Source organism: Girardinichthys multiradiatus, chromosome Y (genome assembly GCF_021462225.1).
Source record: "Girardinichthys multiradiatus isolate DD_20200921_A chromosome Y, DD_fGirMul_XY1, whole genome shotgun sequence".
Taxonomy (NCBI): Eukaryota; Metazoa; Chordata; class Actinopteri; order Cyprinodontiformes; family Goodeidae; genus Girardinichthys; species Girardinichthys multiradiatus.
Window position 1 is genome coordinate 885,369 of NC_061818.1, and position 21,968 is coordinate 907,336.

The following is a 21,968-nucleotide window of genomic DNA, read 5'->3' on the forward strand; positions in this document are numbered from 1 at the left end:
GGTGGCTGAGAAGACACATCCATACATAGTTAAAGTTAATCATTTACCCCTCCACTGTTGAAAATGAGACAGGTGCACAGTGTAAAAGAACATCTGATGGTTTTTATCACACTCTGCCAACATCAGCTGACTGTGCCATTTGCCCTCCATTACAGGTCCTTCTCAAAATATTAGCATATTGTGATAAAGTTAATTATTTTCCATAATGACATGATGAAAATTTAACATTCATATATTTTAGATTCATTGCACACTAACTGAAATATTTCAGGTCTTTTATTGTCTTAATACGGATGATTTTGGCATACAGCTCATGAAAACCCAAAATTCCTATCTCACAAAATTAGCATATCATTAAAAGGGTCTCTAAACGAGCTATGAACCTAATCATCTGAATCAACGAGTTAACTCTAAACACCTGCAAAAGATTCCTGAGGCCTTTAAAACTCCCAGCCTGGTTCATCACTCAAAACCCCAATCATGGGTAAGACTGCCGACCTGACTGCTGTCCAGAAGGCCACTATTGACACCCTCAAGCAAGAGGGTAAGACACAGAAAGACATTTCTGAACGAATAGGCTGTTCCCAGAGTGCTGTATCAAGGCACCTCAGTGGGAAGTCTGTGGGAAGGAAAAAGTGTGGCAGAAAACGCTGCACAATGAGAAGAGGTGACCGGACCCTGAGGAAGATTGTGGAGAAGGGCCGATTCCAGACCTTGGGGGACCTGCGGAAGCAGTGGACTGAGTCTGGAGTAGAAACATCCAGAGCCACCGTGCACAGGCGTGTGCAGGAAATGGGCTACAGGTGCCGCATTCCCCAGACTTGGGCTACAGAGAAGCAGCACTGGACTGTTGCTCAGTGGTCCAAAGTACTTTTTTCGGATGAAAGCAAATTCTGCATGTCATTCGGTAATCAAGGTGCCAGAGTCTGGAGGAAGACTGGGGAGAAGGAAATGCCAAAATGCCAGAAGTCCAGTGTCAAGTACCCACAGTCAGTGATGGTCTGGGGTGCCGTATCAGCTGCTGGTGTTGGTCCACTGTGTTTTATCAAGGGCAGGGTCAATGCAGCTAGCTATCAGGAGATTTTGGAGCACTTCATGCTTCCATCTGCTGAAAAGCTTTATGGAGATGAAGATTTCATTTTTCAGCACGACCTGGCACCTGCTCACAGTGCCAAAACCACTGGTAAATGGTTTACTGACCATCGTATCACTCTGCTCAATTGGCCTGCAAACTCTCCTGACTTGAACCCCATAGAGAATCTGTGGGATATTGTGAAGAGAACGTTGAGAGACTCAAGACCCAACACTCTGGATGAGCTAAAGGCCGCTATCGAAGCATCCTGGGCCTCCATAAGACCTCAGCAGTGCCACAGGCTGATTGCCTCCATGCCACGCCGCATTGAAGCAGTCATTTCTGCCAAAGGATTCCCGACCAGGTATTGAGTGCATAACTGTACATGATTATTTGAAGGTTGACGTTTTTTGTATTAAAAACACTTTTCTTTTATTGGTCGGATGAAATATGCTAATTTTGTGAGATAGGAATTTTGGGTTTTCATGAGCTGTATGCCAAAATCATCCGTATTAAGACAATAAAAGACCTGAAATATTTCAGTTAGTGTGCAATGACTCTAAAATATATGAATGTTAAATTTTCATCATGACATTATGGAAAATAATGAACTTTATCACAATATGCCAATATTTTGAGAAGGACCTGTAGTTTGAAGTGTAATCAGTGTGTATCGGGGCACATTGTTTTTTTTTCCACAGGCAGCCACCAGAAGTGACAGCATGACTCTGACACCTGGTCGATGGCTTGGACTGCCTGCAGTGACTGCGGTCTCCCTCTACAGACACGAAGACCCGGCCCTGGTAGGCTCATGGCCTTTTAATGCAAACTCAGAGGAGATGTTACACCAGGTTTTGGTTACTCTGTGTAGTTTTGTAAGCTTTGCTTTGTGTATCTGTCGGTCCTCTCAGTCTCTGGCAGCAGGTCTGACCTCCAGCCAGCCTGTGAAGAAGCTGCGAGCTCTGCCTCTGTGGCTCTCCCTGCAGTACCTTGGGCACAATGGTATTGTTCAAAAGATCAAACATGCTGCAGCTTTGGTGAGGATGACTTAATGTTATACCATTGTCATTCTTATCATTGTAATGTTTTTATCAGACATGTTTTTTGAGACACCATGGACATTACAGACCAATCTATATCCCTTGATGGCTAACTTTTAGTTCTTGCAAAACAATAGAAGGGACAGTAAGAAAAAAGTATCACAGGAAAAATATCTCTCGTGTATTTTTGTTAGAAGGTTAGATAAAAAAAAACTATGGGTTAATGAACATGGATTCTATAAAAAGTGGCCAACTGGATTATAGAATGCTATGCTTTCATGATATTCTGAAGTGTTTTCAGAAATATTTATTATTTCAGACTTTAGGTTCATACCTTCCACATAAGACTTTTTTGTTTCTCCCCTGCAGAGCCAGTATCTCCTGCTGAAGCTAAAGTCTGTGGCGTGTGTCAGAACATCGGTAGGTGTTCTCTAAAGATTCTGCTGCTTTTTAGAACATAATGTCTGATCTGGAATAATTGCACAGACTGCTGACTGCATGTACGTATGTAAATGTAGGTGGGTAGGTGTGATAATGCTGTGATATTAGACTATGTGTGTTCGAAGCCTGATTCATGTCCTTGTGTATTCAACAGGTTGAAGCTAAACAAAACTCTCCTGTTGTGCTGTTTAAGTATTCCCAGGAGCTGTGTGCTGGTAAAGTCACATTCTGCACAACTTGTAGCATATTGAACATATTTCCATATGCACAGATGTAAAGATTTAAGATGTATTTTGTCCCAGACAGTTACCTTGCCTACAGGTGACATTAGATTGAACTATAAATCTTCTATTACAAAACTGTGTTCTTGAAATCGTCCAAAACCTTTAGTGAAATGTTGAATAAATGCTGTTTAAAGTAATAATCTATGAACTATCTATGGAATATGAATTGAACACCTACACCTCTGCTTTTTATCAAATGTACAGTTTAGAGGGCATCAGAAGTTACAATGCCAACCACATTTATTAGCATCTCTGGTAAAGATGTGTAAAAAGCCTAAAAATAAATAATTATTTTATTTGTTAAATATGACATAATTTGACATGGCCCTGAGGCCTTTTTTAAAGCCTTTTTTGTCCTACCATCACAAACGTAAAGGTTATTGGGACTTAGTTGGCAGCAAACTCTCCAGGTGGATTTAGCAGAAAACAAACAGAAAACAGATTCTGAGGAAAAGCACTTTATGCCCACAGTTAACTTCTGACATTCTGTCAATCATCATTCAAAAACAGGCTCACCTCTTCCTAACTTCCACAGTAAGGAGCATGGTCTGGTGAAACACTCATGCTAATCATGTTATCATTATAACCTTAAGTTCCCTTTCCATTCGTTTTATGTTACACCACGGGTAATTTCCCAGCTGAGGCACTTCAGTTAGCAGCTTGGAGACTGCAGCAGTGAAGCCAAAGGATATAAGGACCCCTAAAACCCCCACATTACATCTTCTGATTGATGCTTCCATGTCTTCACACTTCACCCTGACCATTACAATCTCAATATTACGGCTTTTTTCATGTTTTACGAAGTTGCAACTTCATCTAATCACTGCAACAGTCCACTTTTAACATCCTAAAAGTTAGTTTTGACTATCTTGATCTCAGCATGCAGAAAATTTGGTGCCAGCGAATGACTTCGTAAGAGGTTGAAGTAACCCTATAGGGTATTTCTTAGTTCCACCTTTATTATGGCTGAATCTCTGACTTCAGGTTGTTTGTATTCATGTCAGGGGTACCCGTTCGAGGTAAAACCTGTCAGGGCTGAGTCTTAGATCAACGGTTGATTAAGGCTGCACTAGGCTGCTAACAAGTGCTTTGGAATTTCAGGGTAGCAGAATTTCCCCTGTGAGACAGAGCTAGACTTGGCAGCATGGCCTCCACTCTCTCCTGGGATTAAAAGACTTTGAACTGGAGAGAATCCAGAGTTAAGAGGGTTTGTGGTAGTGGCAGGTGAAGGAAGACTGAGGAAGTGCCTGAGGGGACTGCTTCCTAGCCCCTGTGCTCTTTGGCTGATTGAGGCTGTTGTCATGACCTGTGCTTTAGGCACCCTGGGGATCCTGAAAGCTGTGGTTGAGTGGGAGGCAGACTGGTCTCACGAAACAATGAGGTGGGATGCCCTTTTCTTGGCATACATAGTTTCACTGCCTCATCATCCCTCTTTTCTCCTCACATCTTTTCGGCCTAGAGGTAAGTACTACACCGGAAAGACCACTGGGGACGACAGAGGTGTAGGGGAGCTTTTTGTTGTCCCTCATTGTCAAGTTGGTGACCCCAAGCCAACATGCCCACCCCTGAAAAAGTATGAGGCCCATGGCTCTTCCTGTAGCTTGTATAGTCACCTTGTGAAGATGAATAACTTTTTTCTGGAATGATGTAGATATCTTACCACAGGGTGTTCTGGATTTCTTGAATGAACGTGACTTGCAACCAGCAGCTCCACCAGTGGTACCTGGCTTAATCTGTGAGGTTCCATTCCCTGATAATTCAGCAGAGAACTTCCCGCTATGGGCTGATTATCAGTGTAAGGCTTATCTCTCCACATCACCTAAGTTTGTACAGGAGCTCCAGAAAAACGGGCAGCAAATGCTTTCCCATTTTCCTAGCCTTTTGTTAACTTTTTTCCCATCAAATTGAGATTTTTTAACCTCTGTCTGAACAGCTGGCCAAAGAATGCTCAGCATCGAAGGTGAATGTTTGAGCGTGTCCTGCATATCCAGATCGAGGGGTCACAGGAGGGTGGGCTTGCTGTCTTCATCTGTGACAGGAGGCCTTGTAGCCTCACAGCAGCTAACAGCCATCATCCGACAGCTTGAGCTCCAAGTCCGCCAACTCTACCCCATCTTTGTCCCCATGTCTTTCTAGAATCTATTGAGAAACAGTGAAGCCTTGCGATATTTCATCTGCCTGGAGGAGTAGGAATGTTGGGGCCCTTAGCTATGGCTCTGTATCCGCTCAGCTCAGACCAGGAAGAGGTCCCTCCTCCACTTTACCCTGGGGTGTGGCACATAACAGTGGGTACAGCCGTTAGTGTGGAGGTTAAGTCTTGAGCATGGGCCACACCCAGGCATGCTGCATACAAGGTTTGAGTAGCACATGAAGAAATGTTACTGCGGGGGCAGAGTTCAGGTCTTTTCCTGTTTACACTGGTGGTCACGGCAGTAGCCTTGCTTGGCTATTGGGGTGTTCGCATTAGCAGCTATAGGGCTCCTTAAAAAGCTTGTCGAACTAAAACTATGCCTCTGTTGGCTGCACAGTTTGTTTCATTACTAGTTGCAGCAGCAAAGATGTGGACGTAGATATTATATTTTATACTCAACCACTAAAATGTTTGGTCTGAATTTTAAATAATAAATCTTATAGGTTTAGATAATTGTTGTTAATATATATATGATATAAAACATCTTAAAAAGTGTATGTATCTCTCTCTCTCTCTCTCTCTCTCAGTATCTATCAGTCTGTCTGTCTCTATATATATATATCTCATATGGATATTTCTTTTTATATTTCCTCATCTGTTGCGTGTAAGAATCCAGTGGGGGATCATTGGATGGTTTCTGTGCTGAAGAGAAGGAAGTGCTGGATACCTTCAACAGATGGGTGAGAGTTTGTCCTTCTCTTTAAGAAACAGATGTGTTAAAATTCATGTTTTGAGAAAGCTAGAAATCAAAAGAAATATTAAAAGAAAGATGTTTCCTGTATATAAGTTTAATCAGTAAATATTTCAAACGGCATTTTTATTAAAACTGATTATAAATAATGATAAACATTTTTCTAAACGTCTTACCTTCAAATATTTTTAACACATCTTTGAAGGTTTTTACCAACGTAACCAACACCAACCCTTTTGTATTTGGATAATTGTAGCTAGCTGAGAAGCTTGCTCATCTAGTTCCCTGTAGTGGAGTGGATGTGGTGGAGCATGAAGATGAAGGAGACTGGGTTCGTTTCAGCCCCCTCCTCACAGCTGCAGGTAACATGACCACCTGTGCAACCCTGAAACAATTCTACTTCCACTCCTTATTAACCCTATTAATACATTGCTACTAGATGAATCTAATCTCAGATTTTTGTGAAGCTTTGAGCTCCCAGCAAAGGGATGGTTCAGGGATAAGAACTAAAATATAAGATGTAGTAACAAGGTTTAATATACAGTTTTAATAGTGTGGACGCAACTAATGAAAACATTTTCAGGCTTCAGAACCTTGGTGGGATCACCTCACAGTTATAAATAAGAACAAGTTCTTGGATTCAGGTTGTATTTATTGCACAAAATGCTACAGAGGTGTAGAGCGCTCTGATCTAGAGTGGACTAACAAATCACAGCTGATCCGGCAGGTTGATATAGCCTACAGGCTTAACCAGTTTGACGTTGTTCATCTGAACAACACGGCACCAAAGGTAACAACGGTCTGTTGGGAACTAGGGTGTTCTCAATAATGTCACAAACACAACCTTGGCAACACGTGCAGCTATATGAGAAAAATCAGGTATTTAAAATGGTTATTAAAGGAGGATGAGGCTGTTTTTAATGGACTAGATCAGTGGTTCTCAAACATTAAACCATTTCAGTTAAAGTAAGGAAAGAAAAATCAATATTGATTAATATAGAATTCATTTGAATTACGTATTTTTCTTGTCTTTTGTCTTTTTGTGTCAAGAAGAAAACTAACTGGGTTTATTATTTTGCCCTTCTGATTGTGTCTTTTTAAAGAAAAAGCAATAACTGTACTTCCATTAAATGATGAGCCTTTATTAGTAAAAAAGAATAGACATAACATATATATGGAATTGTTAAAGATCAATAAAGTTCATTTGTGCAGCAAAATCCAACAAATTTATAAAACTGTATTTTTGACTAACTGCTTGGACTCAAAATAGTATTTTATCAATATGAATACTATATATACGTACATGGTTCATACGTGAGAAGCAACTCAGAATTTATTCCAGCTCAAGACCATTTAATGATTTGTAGAATTTTAAAATCTATTCTCTGACACATTGAGAGACAGTGCCGTGATTTAAGAGCTGGTTCTGATATGATCCATTTCCCTGGCACAAGCATTTTGGATGAGCTGCAGTTCGCCAAATGATTTTTCCCCCCCCACAGAATCCAGTAAAGACACTGTTGCAGTGATCTAACCTACTGAAAATAAAGGCATGCACCAGTTTTTTCTGTGTCCTGTTTTGACAGGAAACCTGTTATTCTCTCAGTGTTGACAATGACAACTTCAGACTTGATCGGGGTTTGAGGGTTGTTTGAGAAATACAAGCCTTATAGATACTGAAATAGATTTGTAAAGAATAGAGTATGTATGGTTGGTATCATAAAGTCCTGAAAAAAAATGCAGACAAAAATGAGTGGAGAAGTATTGATGTTCTAAATGTAAAATGTGTAGGATCCCTAAAAAGGTCATAATTCACCTCAACAATAGAATCAGTATTTTAAAAGATACTGCCAAGCATTGACTATTCAGATTGTACTGTTGTTTTCAAGACAAAGATTCCATTTAAATACTCATGTACAGCGCTTTGAGTGCCTTGTTGCTGAAAAGCGCTATATAAATAAACTTGACTTGACTTAAATATCTTCCTATAACTGTTTTTCCTCAGAAAACACCTAATTTATACTGAAAATGGCTATATTTGAGTCTCCCTTAGTAAGTCCATCCACACTGAAGAGTGTTCTTGTCGGTGAAACCTTGTAGCTCCTAGTATGGTGCGTTCACTATGGGGTTAAAAAAAAAAGGTTTTTATTTATTTAGCAAACGGGTAACGGGTTGAAGGACTGTTGTGGAGCTGAAAACTGTCCAATGCTCATCACCAGTTGATTTTGTTGTTTCTTTGTGCATCTCTACATGCTAGAAAAAGGTTGAAACATCAACTGAACACTTTTATGACTTTTCTCACCAGTGCTGGGTACCCAACAGGAGGATGTTGATGAACTGGTGCAGAAGCTACTAGAGCTGGTGCCTATGATGTCGTCCACAATGAGCTTAAGACAGGACTTCAGAGAGGAGACCCACCGCCGTGCCCCCTTTCTCACATACATAGAGGAACTCAGCTGGCCTGGTCTGGGAGCAGTCCGGTAAGACGTTTTGGCCCGTTAGGTGGCCTGTTTCACTTGGTTACCCATGAAAGGTGAATTTTGATCAACAGGACCCAGAACTTACACAGCCACCTGGGACATTAAAGTGATCCCACCCCATGGAAAATATAGACGTTTGGAGGATCATCAGTCAGGTTGTTTTGGTTTTTTTTTTACAAAAAAGTACAATTCAAAGATAGTAAACAAAACTGTTTGAACACTTCTCCAAAAGTTCAGCAACAGTTTTGGAGGTGATATTTCAGATCAGGTTCAAGAAAACTATGGAGGACCAAACCTGCCATCATGTGTGCCATCTAGACTACCCTCCGACACCATCCCTTGTCAGCGTCAGTGTAGCTGCTGTACTGTAAAGCAGTATGTCAGCAGGCTCTCGGTGGACAAGGGGTAGACATTTAGGAATAAATTGGAGTCTAGGTTGCTTATCCTCAGGAAGTGTAGATGGTGCTTAGCCTTTCTGATGACCACCATGATGTGTTCTGTCCATGAGAGATTGGCAGAGATGAGGACAACAAGAAATGTGAAGGTGTGGACCTCTGGCCTCTGAGCACCTTACAAGGCACTCCGGCTGGGAATAGAGTCTCACCTGACAACATCACATGGGATGGCAGGGTTTTCAGAACATCAATAATAATAATTACCTTGGTTTTCCACTTTTCAGGTCGACTCGAGCAGCACTATACAGGGTGCTGTCGCCTGTTCTGAAGACGGTGTCGCAGGTCCTGTGGTCATCCAGGGTTTCTGGTTTGGAAAACCCCAGATGCTTTTGTCCACAGTCACATTTCCAATACAGAACTTGCTGTAGTCCAGTATCCTCATTGTGAATGTATAGGTTGTGATGCTGAAATAGGTCCTAATTAGTGTGCTTGAAGCAGTAATTTGGAGAGTGCACCTTCAAACCAAGTAGTGACAGTCTTTGTGGTGGTCCTGGTTTTCCATCTGAAGGGGGTGTATGCTGGGGCAAGCAGGAGGGAGAGCTGATCTGACTGGCAGGGCTGGGAAAAGGGAATGGCTCTGTAAGCATGGCTGATATCAGTGTGAACATGGCGTAGGGTTTTCTTCCCTCCTAACATGTTGGAACACTCAACATGTTGGTGGCATTTCACTTGAACAGTTTTTTAGATTGGCCTTGTTAAATTCCTCAGCAGTGATGTAAACACTGGTGTCTTGTGGGATATAAACAACTGTGATGATAACTACTGTTAGCTCCCTCTGTAGGAAAAAAGGCTGACATCTACCTGACATGAAGTGAAAGTCTGGGCAGCAGAGTTGTTTCACCAGTCCTCATGCACGTAAATACAGAGACCTCCTCCCCTGCTCTTACTGGAGTTTTCAGTTTGATCCCAGCAGAGCAGCCTGCTAGCTGCATGCAAGTGTCAATAATCATCGGATTAAGCCAGGTGATAAGTACACAGCAATTCTCATGAAGCTGTGATTCCACGTCATCCATCTTGTGCTCCAAGGATCTGTTGCTGGAGAGATGCAGGCTTGGCAGAGGAAGCTTTTCTGGCTGGTTCTTTAGCCTCAGAATAAGGCTGGCCCTGCGGCCCCGCTTTTAACTTCTCTCGCTTAGATGTCAGCGTCGACTCCCAGACCTGATAACAACTGATGTTGTCTGAGATGTTGTGAATGTGGTGAAACTTGTTCAAAGTAGATGCCTCATGCAGGTAAAAGTAGCACCCAAGAGCAGCCAATTAAAGCACTGATATAACTGATCTTGATCAGTGTGAGCACCTCTATGAAATCAGTGGTGTTGCTAGGAGCATGCAGGTGTGTTAACAATGCAGAGAAGAGAAATCCTCAGCAATGGCTAGCAATTGTTGCTGCCCATCAATCTGGGATGGGTTTTAAGAACATATTTAAATGATCTGTAGTCCATCATTCTAAAGATAAAAAGACAGTGGGAAATATTTAAGACAGCTATCAATTTTCCCAAAAATGGACTTACTGAGAAGTTCACTATAAGGTAATATTCAGAGAAATGAGAAAAAAAAAACACCAAGAGCTTCATCTTGGACTCTCCAGTTGGCGTGTTCAGTGTTAAAGTTCATGACAGTCACTGAACAAGTATGGCTTGTTTACAAGGGTTGTCAGGTTGTCTGTGCAATAATATGGCAGTGTGACAAACAGTAGGTTTGCAAAGTTGAGTCTGAATGAACCACAAGGCCTGTGGAATTAACCATAATGCACAGTGCCATGTTTAGAGAAAACCAATCAGCACAAACACCTCATGCCAACTGTCAAGGCCAGTGGAGCTGATGATTTGGGCTTGTTTTGTAGCCATAAGACCTGGGCCCTTTGCTTTCATTGAATCAACCATAAAGTGTTCTGGAGTTAATTGTGAGACGAACAGCTGAAGTTTGACCCAAATTGAATCAACAGCAGAACGATGAGCCTAAACAAAGCAGCAGTAATGAAAAGGAAAAAAATAAAGGTGCTGAACTGGCCCAGTCAAAGCCCAGACCTCCATCTGATTGAAATACAATGGTGGGAGCTGAAGAGAATTGTGCAGGAATAAATGTCAGCAAACACCAATAAACTGAAACAAGTCCGAGCTAATGAATCATGGGATGTACTTAGTTTTTGGTCGTGGCTTTTGCAGTTTGACGTTACTTTTGGTTACTATATAATGTCAGTGTGGAATCTGTTGTGTGTTTTGTACATTTGTGGTTGGATATCAGTGAATTCAGAACATGGTAAACACTAAATCATTTTATTAGGTCCTGATATATAAAACCCTTGACTTGAAAGTGTCTATTTCCTTTTTACAATCATTTTAATGAGGAGTTTTAAAAGCTTTTTTCATAATGTTCATTATTGAGTCTGTAAAGACTTAGACCATCTGGAGATGCTGTCTGTAATAAAAGTGGGTTATCAACCAAGAAATGTTTGCATGGCCTCAATGAAACAGAAAGCTATGAAGGTGAAAAAGCTGTTTTTGTACAATTCTAAGCACATGTGTTTATATCCAGGTATGAATCCCAGGCTGAAGGAATAGATGAGAGCAGAAGGGAGCAGGAGCTGAAGAAAATTAACAAAGCACTGCTGACGAAACTACAAGAGCTTGAGACGGACATCTTCTTCTCCTCAGGTGGGTTCTTCATCCACATCTGTGCCCCATTCTATTTTATTCATGCTGAACCTTCTGTTTCTCTTTCTTTGTCCTGCCATCCCATGACAGGCCCTGAGTTTGTGACAGAAGAGAACTGCATCTTTGTAGGCATGGTCGCTGATGACGTTGATGTATCAGAGCTGGTGGATACGATATCTACACTGGGAAGAGACATAGAAGAGAGTGGGAGGGTAACTGCTCTATTCATTCTGTAGCATACACCAGGGCAGTTTGATAGTTGAAGTCCATCTTCATCTATTCCTCAAACTCTGACAGACTGGCTTCCGTTGGTGTGGTGTCCATTTGTCCGTTTGTTTGTCCGTCATTTCACTTTTTTCATTTGTCCATCTGTCCATCCATCCATGTTTAGATATTTTATCACTTATTTTGAGAAAACTCAGAAGTATTTTATATTTATATTTTCTTTTATCAGATTTGAAATACAGACAACATATAGTCTGAATTATAAAAAAGTTTTATAATAAAGAAGAAGATAAATGTTTAAGAGACACTAAAAGGACATGATGAATATGGGGCTGCAGCTATTAATTGTTTTAGTAACATCTGAAGTAGATCCTTGATTAATCGAGTACTGAGATAAACGCACTCTTCCTTTAACAGATGTGTCCCCGTCCAGCACTGGCTGGTCTTCGTCAGAACTGAGCTTTCTCACATACATGCACATATCCCAACCCACCATTTCCAGTCAGTTCAGGAAACTTAAACAATCTTTAAACATTTACGGGGGGTGACCGCGGCGACGATGGTAGGGGTTCGTACTGTAACTGGTGGGCCGTGGCCTGTCAGTAGACGGGTGTCATGTCAATTTTTTCAAAATCATTTTTTTCAGGGCAAAGACACAAAAACAAATAATCCCAGTAGTTTACTTCATATGATCTAGTGATCCAAAAGTGTTTCCAATACAGATCAGTCATTTAAGAATCATCATCGTCCAACATAGTCTTAGTTTCAAACATACAAGGTTGCCAACTTAGAATTTTAACAATTTTTAGCAACCTTTCAGACCCCTCTAAATCTGTTTTTCAAAAAGACATGAAAAATGACGTTGATAAATCTAGCACGTGTTTTGGTGTTAAAGAAGACTCTGACTTGAAAGCATGTATCCTACTTACTCCAGGAGGTGCTGCTGTGCTCCTCTCCCCTGTCTCAAAGCAGTCACAGCTGATTGAGTCCTCCCTCACTGCTGTTTTCTTATTTAGGCTCTGGTGTTGTTTGTTTTCTGCAGCATGTACCTAAACAGTTCTGATTCTCTCCTCTGCAGTTATTGGAGAACATGACAGAGCGGGTGAGGAAAGGAATCTTGGAGGCAGAGCTGCAACTGCAGAAGGCCAACGAGGAGAAACTCATGGAGGAGGTGTGTGCCATTGTAGTAACGGAACAGATGTGATAAATGCAGCTGCTGGAGCTTTGCTCATGTCTGCTGAGGGTGTCATTGTGTCCTTTTGCTTTATTACGCAGTTACAACTAAATATGGCTTTGTTTGTTCTAGGGGATGCTGAGACAGCTTCCTTTGGTTGGCTCTGTGTTGAACTGGTTCTCTCCAGTTGGAAGCTCCATAAAGGGAAGGACTTTTAACCTGGCAGCAGGTAGTGTACTGACCGCTAAATTATGAGCAAACATGTTCAATGTGTGTTAATGAGAGGGACACAGGCAGAACACTAAAAGGGCAAGAAGCAGAGAGAGTGAAGGTGAATGGATTTCAGTAGCTGGGATTAACCATCAAAAGCAAGGAAGGAAATGGCGGGAGGGCAAGGTAGAGTAACTATTTTAATTGGTTAATTGGACATAATCCTAAGGGTAATAAAACAATAATATATTCTAGTATTGAACTAAAAGTTCATAAGGTGTTTTCATTTAAATGTGAGGGTGCTGCACAGTGGTGTGGTTATCAGTGTTGCCTTGCAGCAACAAATCCCATCCATAGCCTTTCTGCATGGGAGTCTGCTTGTTCTACCTGTACATGAGTCTGTTGTGATTCTTTGGATAACAGACATGTGCATATTACCCTCTTGGGTCCTTAGGCTCTCTGGATTCTACAGATGTGACTTACTCCACCAAAGTCCAGGCAGGCAGGACGTCCCTGCAAGTCACCCCCACCCTTTCATCAAAGAGAGTCTCAGGTAGGCAGCCCATTTCTCTTATGTACCACATTTTTTCTTAAAAATGAAACGATTCACTTTCTTTAGTTTTTTGGTGTTTTGAACAACTGGTAAATTATCACTGACATTTCTGTCTTAAGACATTTTCAGAGGAACGTTTTCTAAAAGGTCAAGATCCAACTGTTTGGTTATACAAGGAAAACCTTTCATACAGCTTTACATGAGCCTTTAGGCATACACTACTTTTTCTGTTTCACTCTAAATAGTACAACAGAGAGGTTGGAGAGGACCAGAACCATGAGCAAATGTAAGGTGCCTTGCGAAAGTATTCATACCCCTTTGAACTTTTGCATATTTTCTTACATTATAATTACAAACTTAAGTTTGTTTTATTGAGATTGTATGTGGTCAACCAACATAAAGCAGTAAATAAAGGTAAGACTGAAGCAAAATGATGCATGGTTTTCACTTTTCAAATAAAAATTTTATAGAGTATGTCTTTGTGTTGCGTTTAAATTCAGCCCCCATGGCGGTGATATCCCTATTTAAAGTGCCTGTGCAACCAATGTCACCCAACCAGTAAACACAGCCCATCTGTGTGCAATTTAATCTTAAGTCTAACTGCAGATGTTCTGTGAAGACCTCAGAGGGTTATTAGAGAACATTAGAGAACAAAGAGCATCACGAAGACCAAGGAAAACATCAGACAGGTCAGGGAGAACGTTCTGGAGAAGTTTAAGGCAAAGTTAGGTTCTAAAACTATATCCCAAGCTTCGAACATCTCAGAGTTCTCTTCAATCCATCATCTAACCACGGAAAGAGGATGGACCAACTGCACTGGAGGTACACTTAAACTGACAGGCTAGGTCACTCTGGGGGAATTGTAGTGATTCACAGCTCAGATTGGAGAACTTATTAACAGGATAACTGAGATTTGTACTCCACAAATCTGGTGCTTTATGGAAGCCATTATAAGTTCCATTTGCAGGTTGTCACAAGCCACGTAGAGACACAGCAGACATGTTGAAGGTGAGCTGCTCAGATGTGAGAAAATGTTTTTTTTTTTTGGCCTACAGGAAAAACGTGTTGCTGAAAAACTGCACATTACCCTGAATTCACCAGCCCCACTGTGAATGTGGTGATGGCAGAATCATGCTGTGTGGAGGCTTTTCTTCAGCGGTGACAGATGAGCTCGCCAGCTAAATCCTGGACTATCCTAGAAGCAAACCTTTTAGCGGCTGCAGAAAACTAGAAACTGGGGTGGAGGTTCACCTTCCAGCAGAACAAGCACCTAAACATACAGCCAGGCATACAATGGGATGGTTTAGATCAAAGCAGATTCATGTTTAAGAATGTCCTAGTCAAAGTGTTGGCATAAATCCAGCTGAGAATATGTGGTAGGACACAACATTTTGCTGTTCTGGCACTTCCAGTCTGACTGAGTTTGGGCAATTTAATCAATTCATCAGTCAGAGACATACCCCAAAGACCTGCAGTTAGAACTGCAGTCAGTGATGGTTCTACAACATTGGCTCAGAGGGGCTGTATACAAATACACACCACACATTCCTGAATTTTATTTGTAAAACAATTGAAAACCTAAACTATTTTTTTGTCCCATTCCCAAGTGTGCATTGTTGTGTTGGTCTGTCATATAAAATCCCATCAAAACATATGTATGTTTGTGGCTGAAACATTACAAAATATGTTTTTAAGGGTTGTGAATACTTCTACAAGGTACTGTGCATTCATTAGGAAAAGTAATGCCATCTAGTGTCATTCCCTGCTATCCCTCTTTTGTCTCATCGGTTGGTCGTCATTGTGCTCTTTACAGTTAATAAAACTAGTTGTTATTATTCATACATTTCACGTATACAGTGAATATTTGCTTTTGTATGTCAAAACAGACCTGAAAAACAAACAGACATCTATAACTTGCTATGAACACCAAGGTTAGGGATTCCATTTTACTTAAACACTTCCTGTTCTGAGGAAACCAGAAGACATCCACATGCCTTTGCTCTTCCTGACAAATATTACACTTGATTCATGTCACAGGTCGGAAGTTATTTCGGCGCCCAGGCGTAGGTTTTGACTCGATGAGTGAAACCAGCTCCATCGGGCCAGCTGATGAGGAGTCCAGGGAGGAGTGCACCTCAGTGAGCACTAACCTCCTCCCATCCATGACTCAACCTGATAAACTGGATCACACTGCAAGAAGACCACCAAATATCCAAGGGACACCAGAGCAGGTAGAAGCTAAGGAGGAGAGGCAGCCTGAAGGCCAAGAGGTGGATCTGAGTGGGAGATAGTTGAACTCCATCTCCATCCGTCCTGTACATGAACCCAGTCCAATATGTGTTAGAATGAGAAGCCGGGAATAAAACGTCTGCAGGATCTATAGGGCAAGCTGAACAGTTTCAACTGGGTTGTTTGTCTCTCATTTCAGAGTTCAGGATGCCAAACCAAACGAACCAGTCCGCCTCTGTGATTTACTAGGAACTCGGATCAGTGCATTTCTACTTAAATGAATCTGATAGTCTTCCTCTCTTCTAGACCTCTCTGACCAGTGTGCTTCTTCACAATGATCGGCCACTCCTACTGACACACGAGAATCAAGTAAAATGAGGAAATTAAAGTTTGTCAATAAAGTGAGTTGGTGACTTTTAGATTAGAGAAGTAAGCATGTTAATTTTAAGGCTTTCTGATGAATGGAATCCAGATGAGCTCACATAACAGGCCAGGTAATATTCTTCACCTGGCCTGTTATTATCTCCTATAAATTCAGATTAAATATAAGTATTTAAAAACACAAAGATATAAAAATTTATTTCATATAAAATCACTAACTGTTACAACACTGATCTCCTTGTAAAGCCTGGACCACCACATTCAGGCAGGCTCATCTCAACAGTGTAATAATGGTGTAACAGAATCACTAAAGGCAGAAAAAAATTTTGCATTCCTTTGACTCCTAGTAAGTTGTGGTCTGTAATGTTCTGGTTGGACGTTTATATTCACTCATCATGGGGCATAAATGTTGTATGAATTTTGTGCTTTCTTTTTCCAGGGTTGAATCATTATCCAACAAAGAACGTCAGTGACCTAACAAGAATTTGGTGCACAAGTTGGAATGTTTTGCTTTTTTAGTGCAGGGTAAAAACGATACATATAGGCTGCAGTATATAGATTAATTCCCATTAATATTTGGTTAAATATTCCACAGCATATTGCATTTGACCACATGTTTTTACAGCCACCAACAAGCTTTTGGTGGCTGGTTGTTCCATACGTTTTGAACAGGGTTCAGGTCGGGACTTAATGTATCCTATAAATCAGTTTTGATGTCCTCCTCCTTTGTTAGCATCCCATCAGTTTATGGTGACGGAACTGACGAGTTATTGTTCCGAAAAAGACTTTAAAAGGCTTGTGTAAACCTTCAATTCTCCTCTTTAGATCTCCAATTCCTTGGAATTCCTGATTCTTCTGAAAATTGGCCAGTCCAATGTGCTGAGAAGCAAATCTTTATTTCTGCTTGTAAAAAGAAAATACCAGCTGCTTTAATCTTCAGACTTGTCAAGTTAAGACATTCTGGTCAAAGTGTATATATTTGACCCTCTATATATAATTCAGACCCTGTGTGGATAAGAGAAAATTTACAATAAATTCATACTTGTGCATCCAATTCATATTTTAAAAATGTTTGCAGTTGTTTGCTTTATCATCATTCCACCTGGAAAAACACTTTAAATAAGCCATTAAAGCCCCAAATTCAGAAGAAATTTTTGCCCACAATGATTAGATGTAAACATCTGACCACCACTGTAGTTGTTTATGAAGTCATGAATCATGAGAAATGATAGGTTGGTACAACTGAAGAATAAGCAGGCATTGCATTGAGAGATGTGTAATATTTGAAAAAGTTCAATGATATTTATATAGAACATTTTCTGAGCAATTATAATTAAACTGCATATTTGCAAGAAAATAGATGGTAGTTGAAAATCATAATAAAATGTCTAATTTAATAAGAAAATGTTAAACCTGAAGAACAAGCTTGAGTTTAGTCTGAAAATGAAGCAGAATTCTAATGTTGGCCAGATTTTTACTAACAAACGTAATCGGAACAATAGCTCAGACAGTCCACACATGTTCTGTTACAGTCTCACATTGTTCCAGTATGGTTTGATTTATGAAACCAAAAAATTTAATTTTAAACTTTAAAAACAGACCGTTTTGTTAACCAGAAAAGTTCATATTTATTCAACATATGGCATAAAAAAACAATTCTCCAGAACATACAAGCGCTTTAATGAAACATGTATCTGTTGGCATAACTGATGACATCAGAAATGAGCTGTTGAAGTTGCACAGATTTTATTTAACTTTAAAAACCAAAAGCGTTTTACAGCTTCAGTTGTAGATCAGATAAATAAAATCTAATTCTTTTTACAGCTGCAGCAGGTTTTCCTTTTTTTTGTTTTGATATTATGTCACCAGGGAGCATTACTTCATTTTTTACTCTGAGGGAATTTTTTTCTTTACCAAAATATTTTTCATAAGTACTGTGAAGGGCCAAATTTATGGGATGGTTGGAGTGTTTCTGCTTTATTGATCTGTTTTGATTTTGACATAATTGTGAACCTTTAAATTGTTCTGCTAAAAGCTTCAAGTTTTTGTTTTTCTCCTAAAGGCTGGTTTACTGGGAGCATATGCTCTTTTATGATGTTTCTAATAAACTAATCTGTTTTCCATGACCTACGTTCAGTACCATGCAAAGTATTCATACCTCTTCAACAGTTTAACATCTTCAATCATTACAATGTCATCTTGAATGTGTTTTATTTGTGTGATAGACCATCACCAAGTATTCCATTATATGGAAGTGGAAGCAAAATGATTCATGGTTTCTAAAGAAGTTTAAAGAAATCCTAAAACTGTAGTGTGCATTTGTATTCGGCCGCTCTGAGTCAATATTTGTAGAACACCTTTGGGGTTTTCCTCTACCAGCTTTGCACATGAGGATACTAACATTTTTGCCCTTAGTTTTTTGCAAATGAACTCTGCGAGATTGGATGGAAAGTGTCTGTGAACTGATTCTCAGTTGGATTTAGGTCTACACTTTGACTCAGCCATCATAACAGGTGAATACGCTTTGATCTAATCCATTTTATTGTATCTCTAGCTGTATTTTATGGGTCGATGTTCTGCTGGAAGATGAAATTCCTTCCCAGGCTTAAGTATTTTAATACCTCTAACAGGTTGTCCACCTAGATTGAGGTATATTTAGTTCCATCCATCTTAATCTCAATTCTCACCCATTCAGCTTCTTCCATGTTTACTGTGTCCCCTACATGGTAAACTACAAACACGATTGCTATAGCTCTCTTCTTGCACCTTTTGCTCTAAGGTCAGATTTGTTGTTTGACTAATGCTGCTTCTGATTAATGCTCTTCTTGCCCAGCCTGTCAGTTTAGGCGGACCTCCATGTCTTGATAGGTCTGCAGTTGGTCCATCCTCTCTCCATGTTTAGCTGATGGATTAAACGGAGCTGTGGGAGATGGTCAAAGCTTGGAATATCATTTTAGAACCTAGCCCTGCTTTAAACTTCTCCATAACATTCTCCCCAACTGTCTGATGTGCTGCTTGGTCCTCATGATGCTGTTTGTTCTCTAATGTTCTCTAAAGAACCTCTGAGGCCAGAAACAGAAAAGTTTCAGTTATCTATCCTCTATTTACTAATTTGGCGACTTGTATAGGGGCCTAATTAGTAAATAGTGTTATCTACCCCTAGATTGTACGTAGAGGTTATCAGAATAAAAGGGGCTACAATACAAATGCACACCACATTTGAAGGTGAAGGTCCAATAACATTTGAAAACCATGTATTTTTCTTTCAGTTTACGATTATGCACCACTTTGTGTTGGTCTGCAACATAAAATTCCAGTAAAATACATTAGTTTGTTGTTGTAACATAAAAAGGTTCCTGGGTGTGAATAGTTTTGAAAGGGACTGTACACTGCCCTGAGATGGACTGCTGACCTTCACAGTTTGTCCCCAGTCCCTCATCAGTGACTGCAACCATGCATGGGTTAACTGCTGGATGGATGTTATGTTCCTTTAGAGCGCAGCTACTGCACCAGCACAAAGTTACTAATTATTTCAGAAGAAATCCAAATGTTTCTCCCTACATGGGTTCTGTCTCACTATGATGCAAACGTTTGGTATTAGTGGTCTTAGACCATGAGACAGGTCGAGACAGGTTTATTGATGGGTCTGAAGCAATAGGTTGGTTGTTTTGAGGTGGGGATATATGACATATTTTTAAGCAGTCATTATCTTACCAGCACCAAACATGCTCAAGTATCAATGAGTCTGATGAGGAAATGCACCATGTGTATAATATTTTGAGATTTTGTTGGGATCTTCTGTAATAAGATGCAACCTAAACACCATCTAAGTAACAACTACCTATCAGAAAAACTGTCATTGTTTTACATGCCATGTAGAAACTGGACTAGGAGTGAATGTTGATTGTTACGATGTTAATATTAATTTAAAGTTTGAATTTTCTGAGATGGGCGGAGAAGCTGTGTGTTTAGCTGGTGCAGATTGCGTCCTTCTGTTGAATCAATCTAAAATCTATTTAATGCAGGATTCTGACTAAAATGATTTCTGACATCTTTAAATGGGAGCTGGTCATTTTGAACTTTTGCAGTTTTATATCCAAAGCTGTCTCCCGTAGAACGTTTTGCATTAATCATTTTTTTGTTCCAACCTTCTTTGAAAGCTTTCTTCCAATTACGACAAGCAAGGATTTATACCACTAATCCCATAATCATACCATTCTGTAGAGAACGGTAGTTATGATTTCAGTAAATGAATACCTACCAGCAGGAGGTTAGCTCAGGGTTATTTGGGGTTAAGAACTCATAATCTTTCAGTTTCAAGAATTAACATGGCCAAACAGGGAACCTTGTCAATTGGGAATACTGATTAAGATAAAGTCACACGTTTTCAGAAACTTCTATACAACTAAACTAAAAATATACAGTGACGTCCCACATTATTCATACCCCTGGCAGATTTAGATTTCAAATAATTTTCATTCATCCAAGACATTTGTTCTGAAGTAACTGTAATTCTGTGGTTAATTGAGATGTAAACCATCTTTGCCTACAGTCTGCTTGCAAGATCTGTGTATAAAGGTGATGAATGTGACCTGAGAGAGTTTCTGATGCAAAGGTATTGCATGGTAAAAGCTCAAAGAATTAGCAGGGACAGCAGTGAATGACATTTTATTAGTTTACTTTGAAGGCTTGCTGAGAGTCTGGACCTCTTTCTGGTTATCCAATTTAAGCTTGTTAATAGTTTCCTATTAAAGGTAAGATGATGACTGCTTATCACCTATCAAACAGTTAACTATTTATTTAAATGTGTTTGCATTGTTATTGTTGTGCATCACTGTAAACTTGAAACATTATGTGAGAGGAAGATAAAGGCCTGAAACTCTGATTGTACCAGACCTTTGCAGGTCAAAAATGTGAGACTGAAGGTTCCACCAGAGTTGCACATGTTCTGTAGAGAATTATTTTACTACTGGATTGTATTTTTTCTTTCTATGGTGTAAATGAAGCAGTGTTTTCTTAATTCTTTCTGCACGGGATTCTAATGCAAAATATAAATGATTAACTTTTTAACTGGAAAAGATGCTGTTGGTTCTTGTGTGGTGTTTTGGTCTGAAATGCTTGATTGTATTCAATTCACAGGATCCTTTTTCACATTCATTTTTAAATGCAGTCATGGTAAAAAGTAAGTTCACCCCCTGCCAATTTTGGGGTTTTAACACACAAATGATTTGGTCTTTATCAGATTTTAAAGTGTATAAAACTACACGCCACAGATTATCCAATGTCATTGCAAACTTGAAGTAGCTCATGACTAATCCCACCCACACTTTGTACCCCTCTGTCACTCCTACCACACACCTTACCATTGTCTCAGTATCCTTTCACAACAGTTTCTCTCTTTTTACCCTATATATTTTTTACAGATCCACAAGCAATGAGTAATATCATTGATCAAATCCTTTAAGCAAGATTGATTTCTAGTCTTGGCTCCTTGCTAAACCACAAAACACAAAGAGATGATCATCACCATGTCTCCAAGGGGCATATTTTTCCTCTTCTCTTGATTGTCACGGAGGAGCTTTTTTATTAGATATCTTCCAGTTAGACACCCTCGCTGTTGCTTGTTCAATATTGTGATCTGGAAAATGGTTTAAAGTTATTGCTTATTGTACAACACAACAAATATAAATAAGCAGGAACATATAAAATAAATGCATATCTAAATGTCTAAATTTGGACAATGTTAAGTATTTCAAATGAATGGACAGTTATGTCATACAGTGACCTTTGCTAGAGCAAGGTGAGCCATAGAGGGTGTCCAAATTTCTTTTTAAGCTTCTACCAAAATATAAGTTTATTTAACTGCTTTTGTTACGTTTAATTCCCAA

At 39.8% G+C, this 21,968-nt stretch overlaps 1 protein-coding gene across 1 annotated transcript in view; it reads left to right on the forward strand.

Moving 5' to 3' along the window:
- Positions 1-15,761, forward strand: part of LOC124864585 (pyridoxal-dependent decarboxylase domain-containing protein 1-like) — a 29,611-nt gene extending 13,850 nt beyond the window's left edge. The window contains exons 12-24 of the mRNA XM_047359421.1: positions 1,774-1,875; positions 1,984-2,109; positions 2,482-2,532; positions 2,708-2,768; positions 5,638-5,708; positions 5,976-6,081; positions 8,025-8,199; positions 11,190-11,308; positions 11,399-11,520; positions 12,612-12,704; positions 12,840-12,936; positions 13,372-13,470; positions 15,508-15,761. Of these exons, the coding sequence (XP_047215377.1) occupies positions 1,774-1,875; positions 1,984-2,109; positions 2,482-2,532; positions 2,708-2,768; positions 5,638-5,708; positions 5,976-6,081; positions 8,025-8,199; positions 11,190-11,308; positions 11,399-11,520; positions 12,612-12,704; positions 12,840-12,936; positions 13,372-13,470; positions 15,508-15,761 (1,476 nt within the window). The remainder of the gene's footprint in view (positions 1-1,773; positions 1,876-1,983; positions 2,110-2,481; positions 2,533-2,707; positions 2,769-5,637; positions 5,709-5,975; positions 6,082-8,024; positions 8,200-11,189; positions 11,309-11,398; positions 11,521-12,611; positions 12,705-12,839; positions 12,937-13,371; positions 13,471-15,507) is intronic.
- The last annotated feature ends 6,207 nt before the right edge of the window (positions 15,762-21,968 follow it).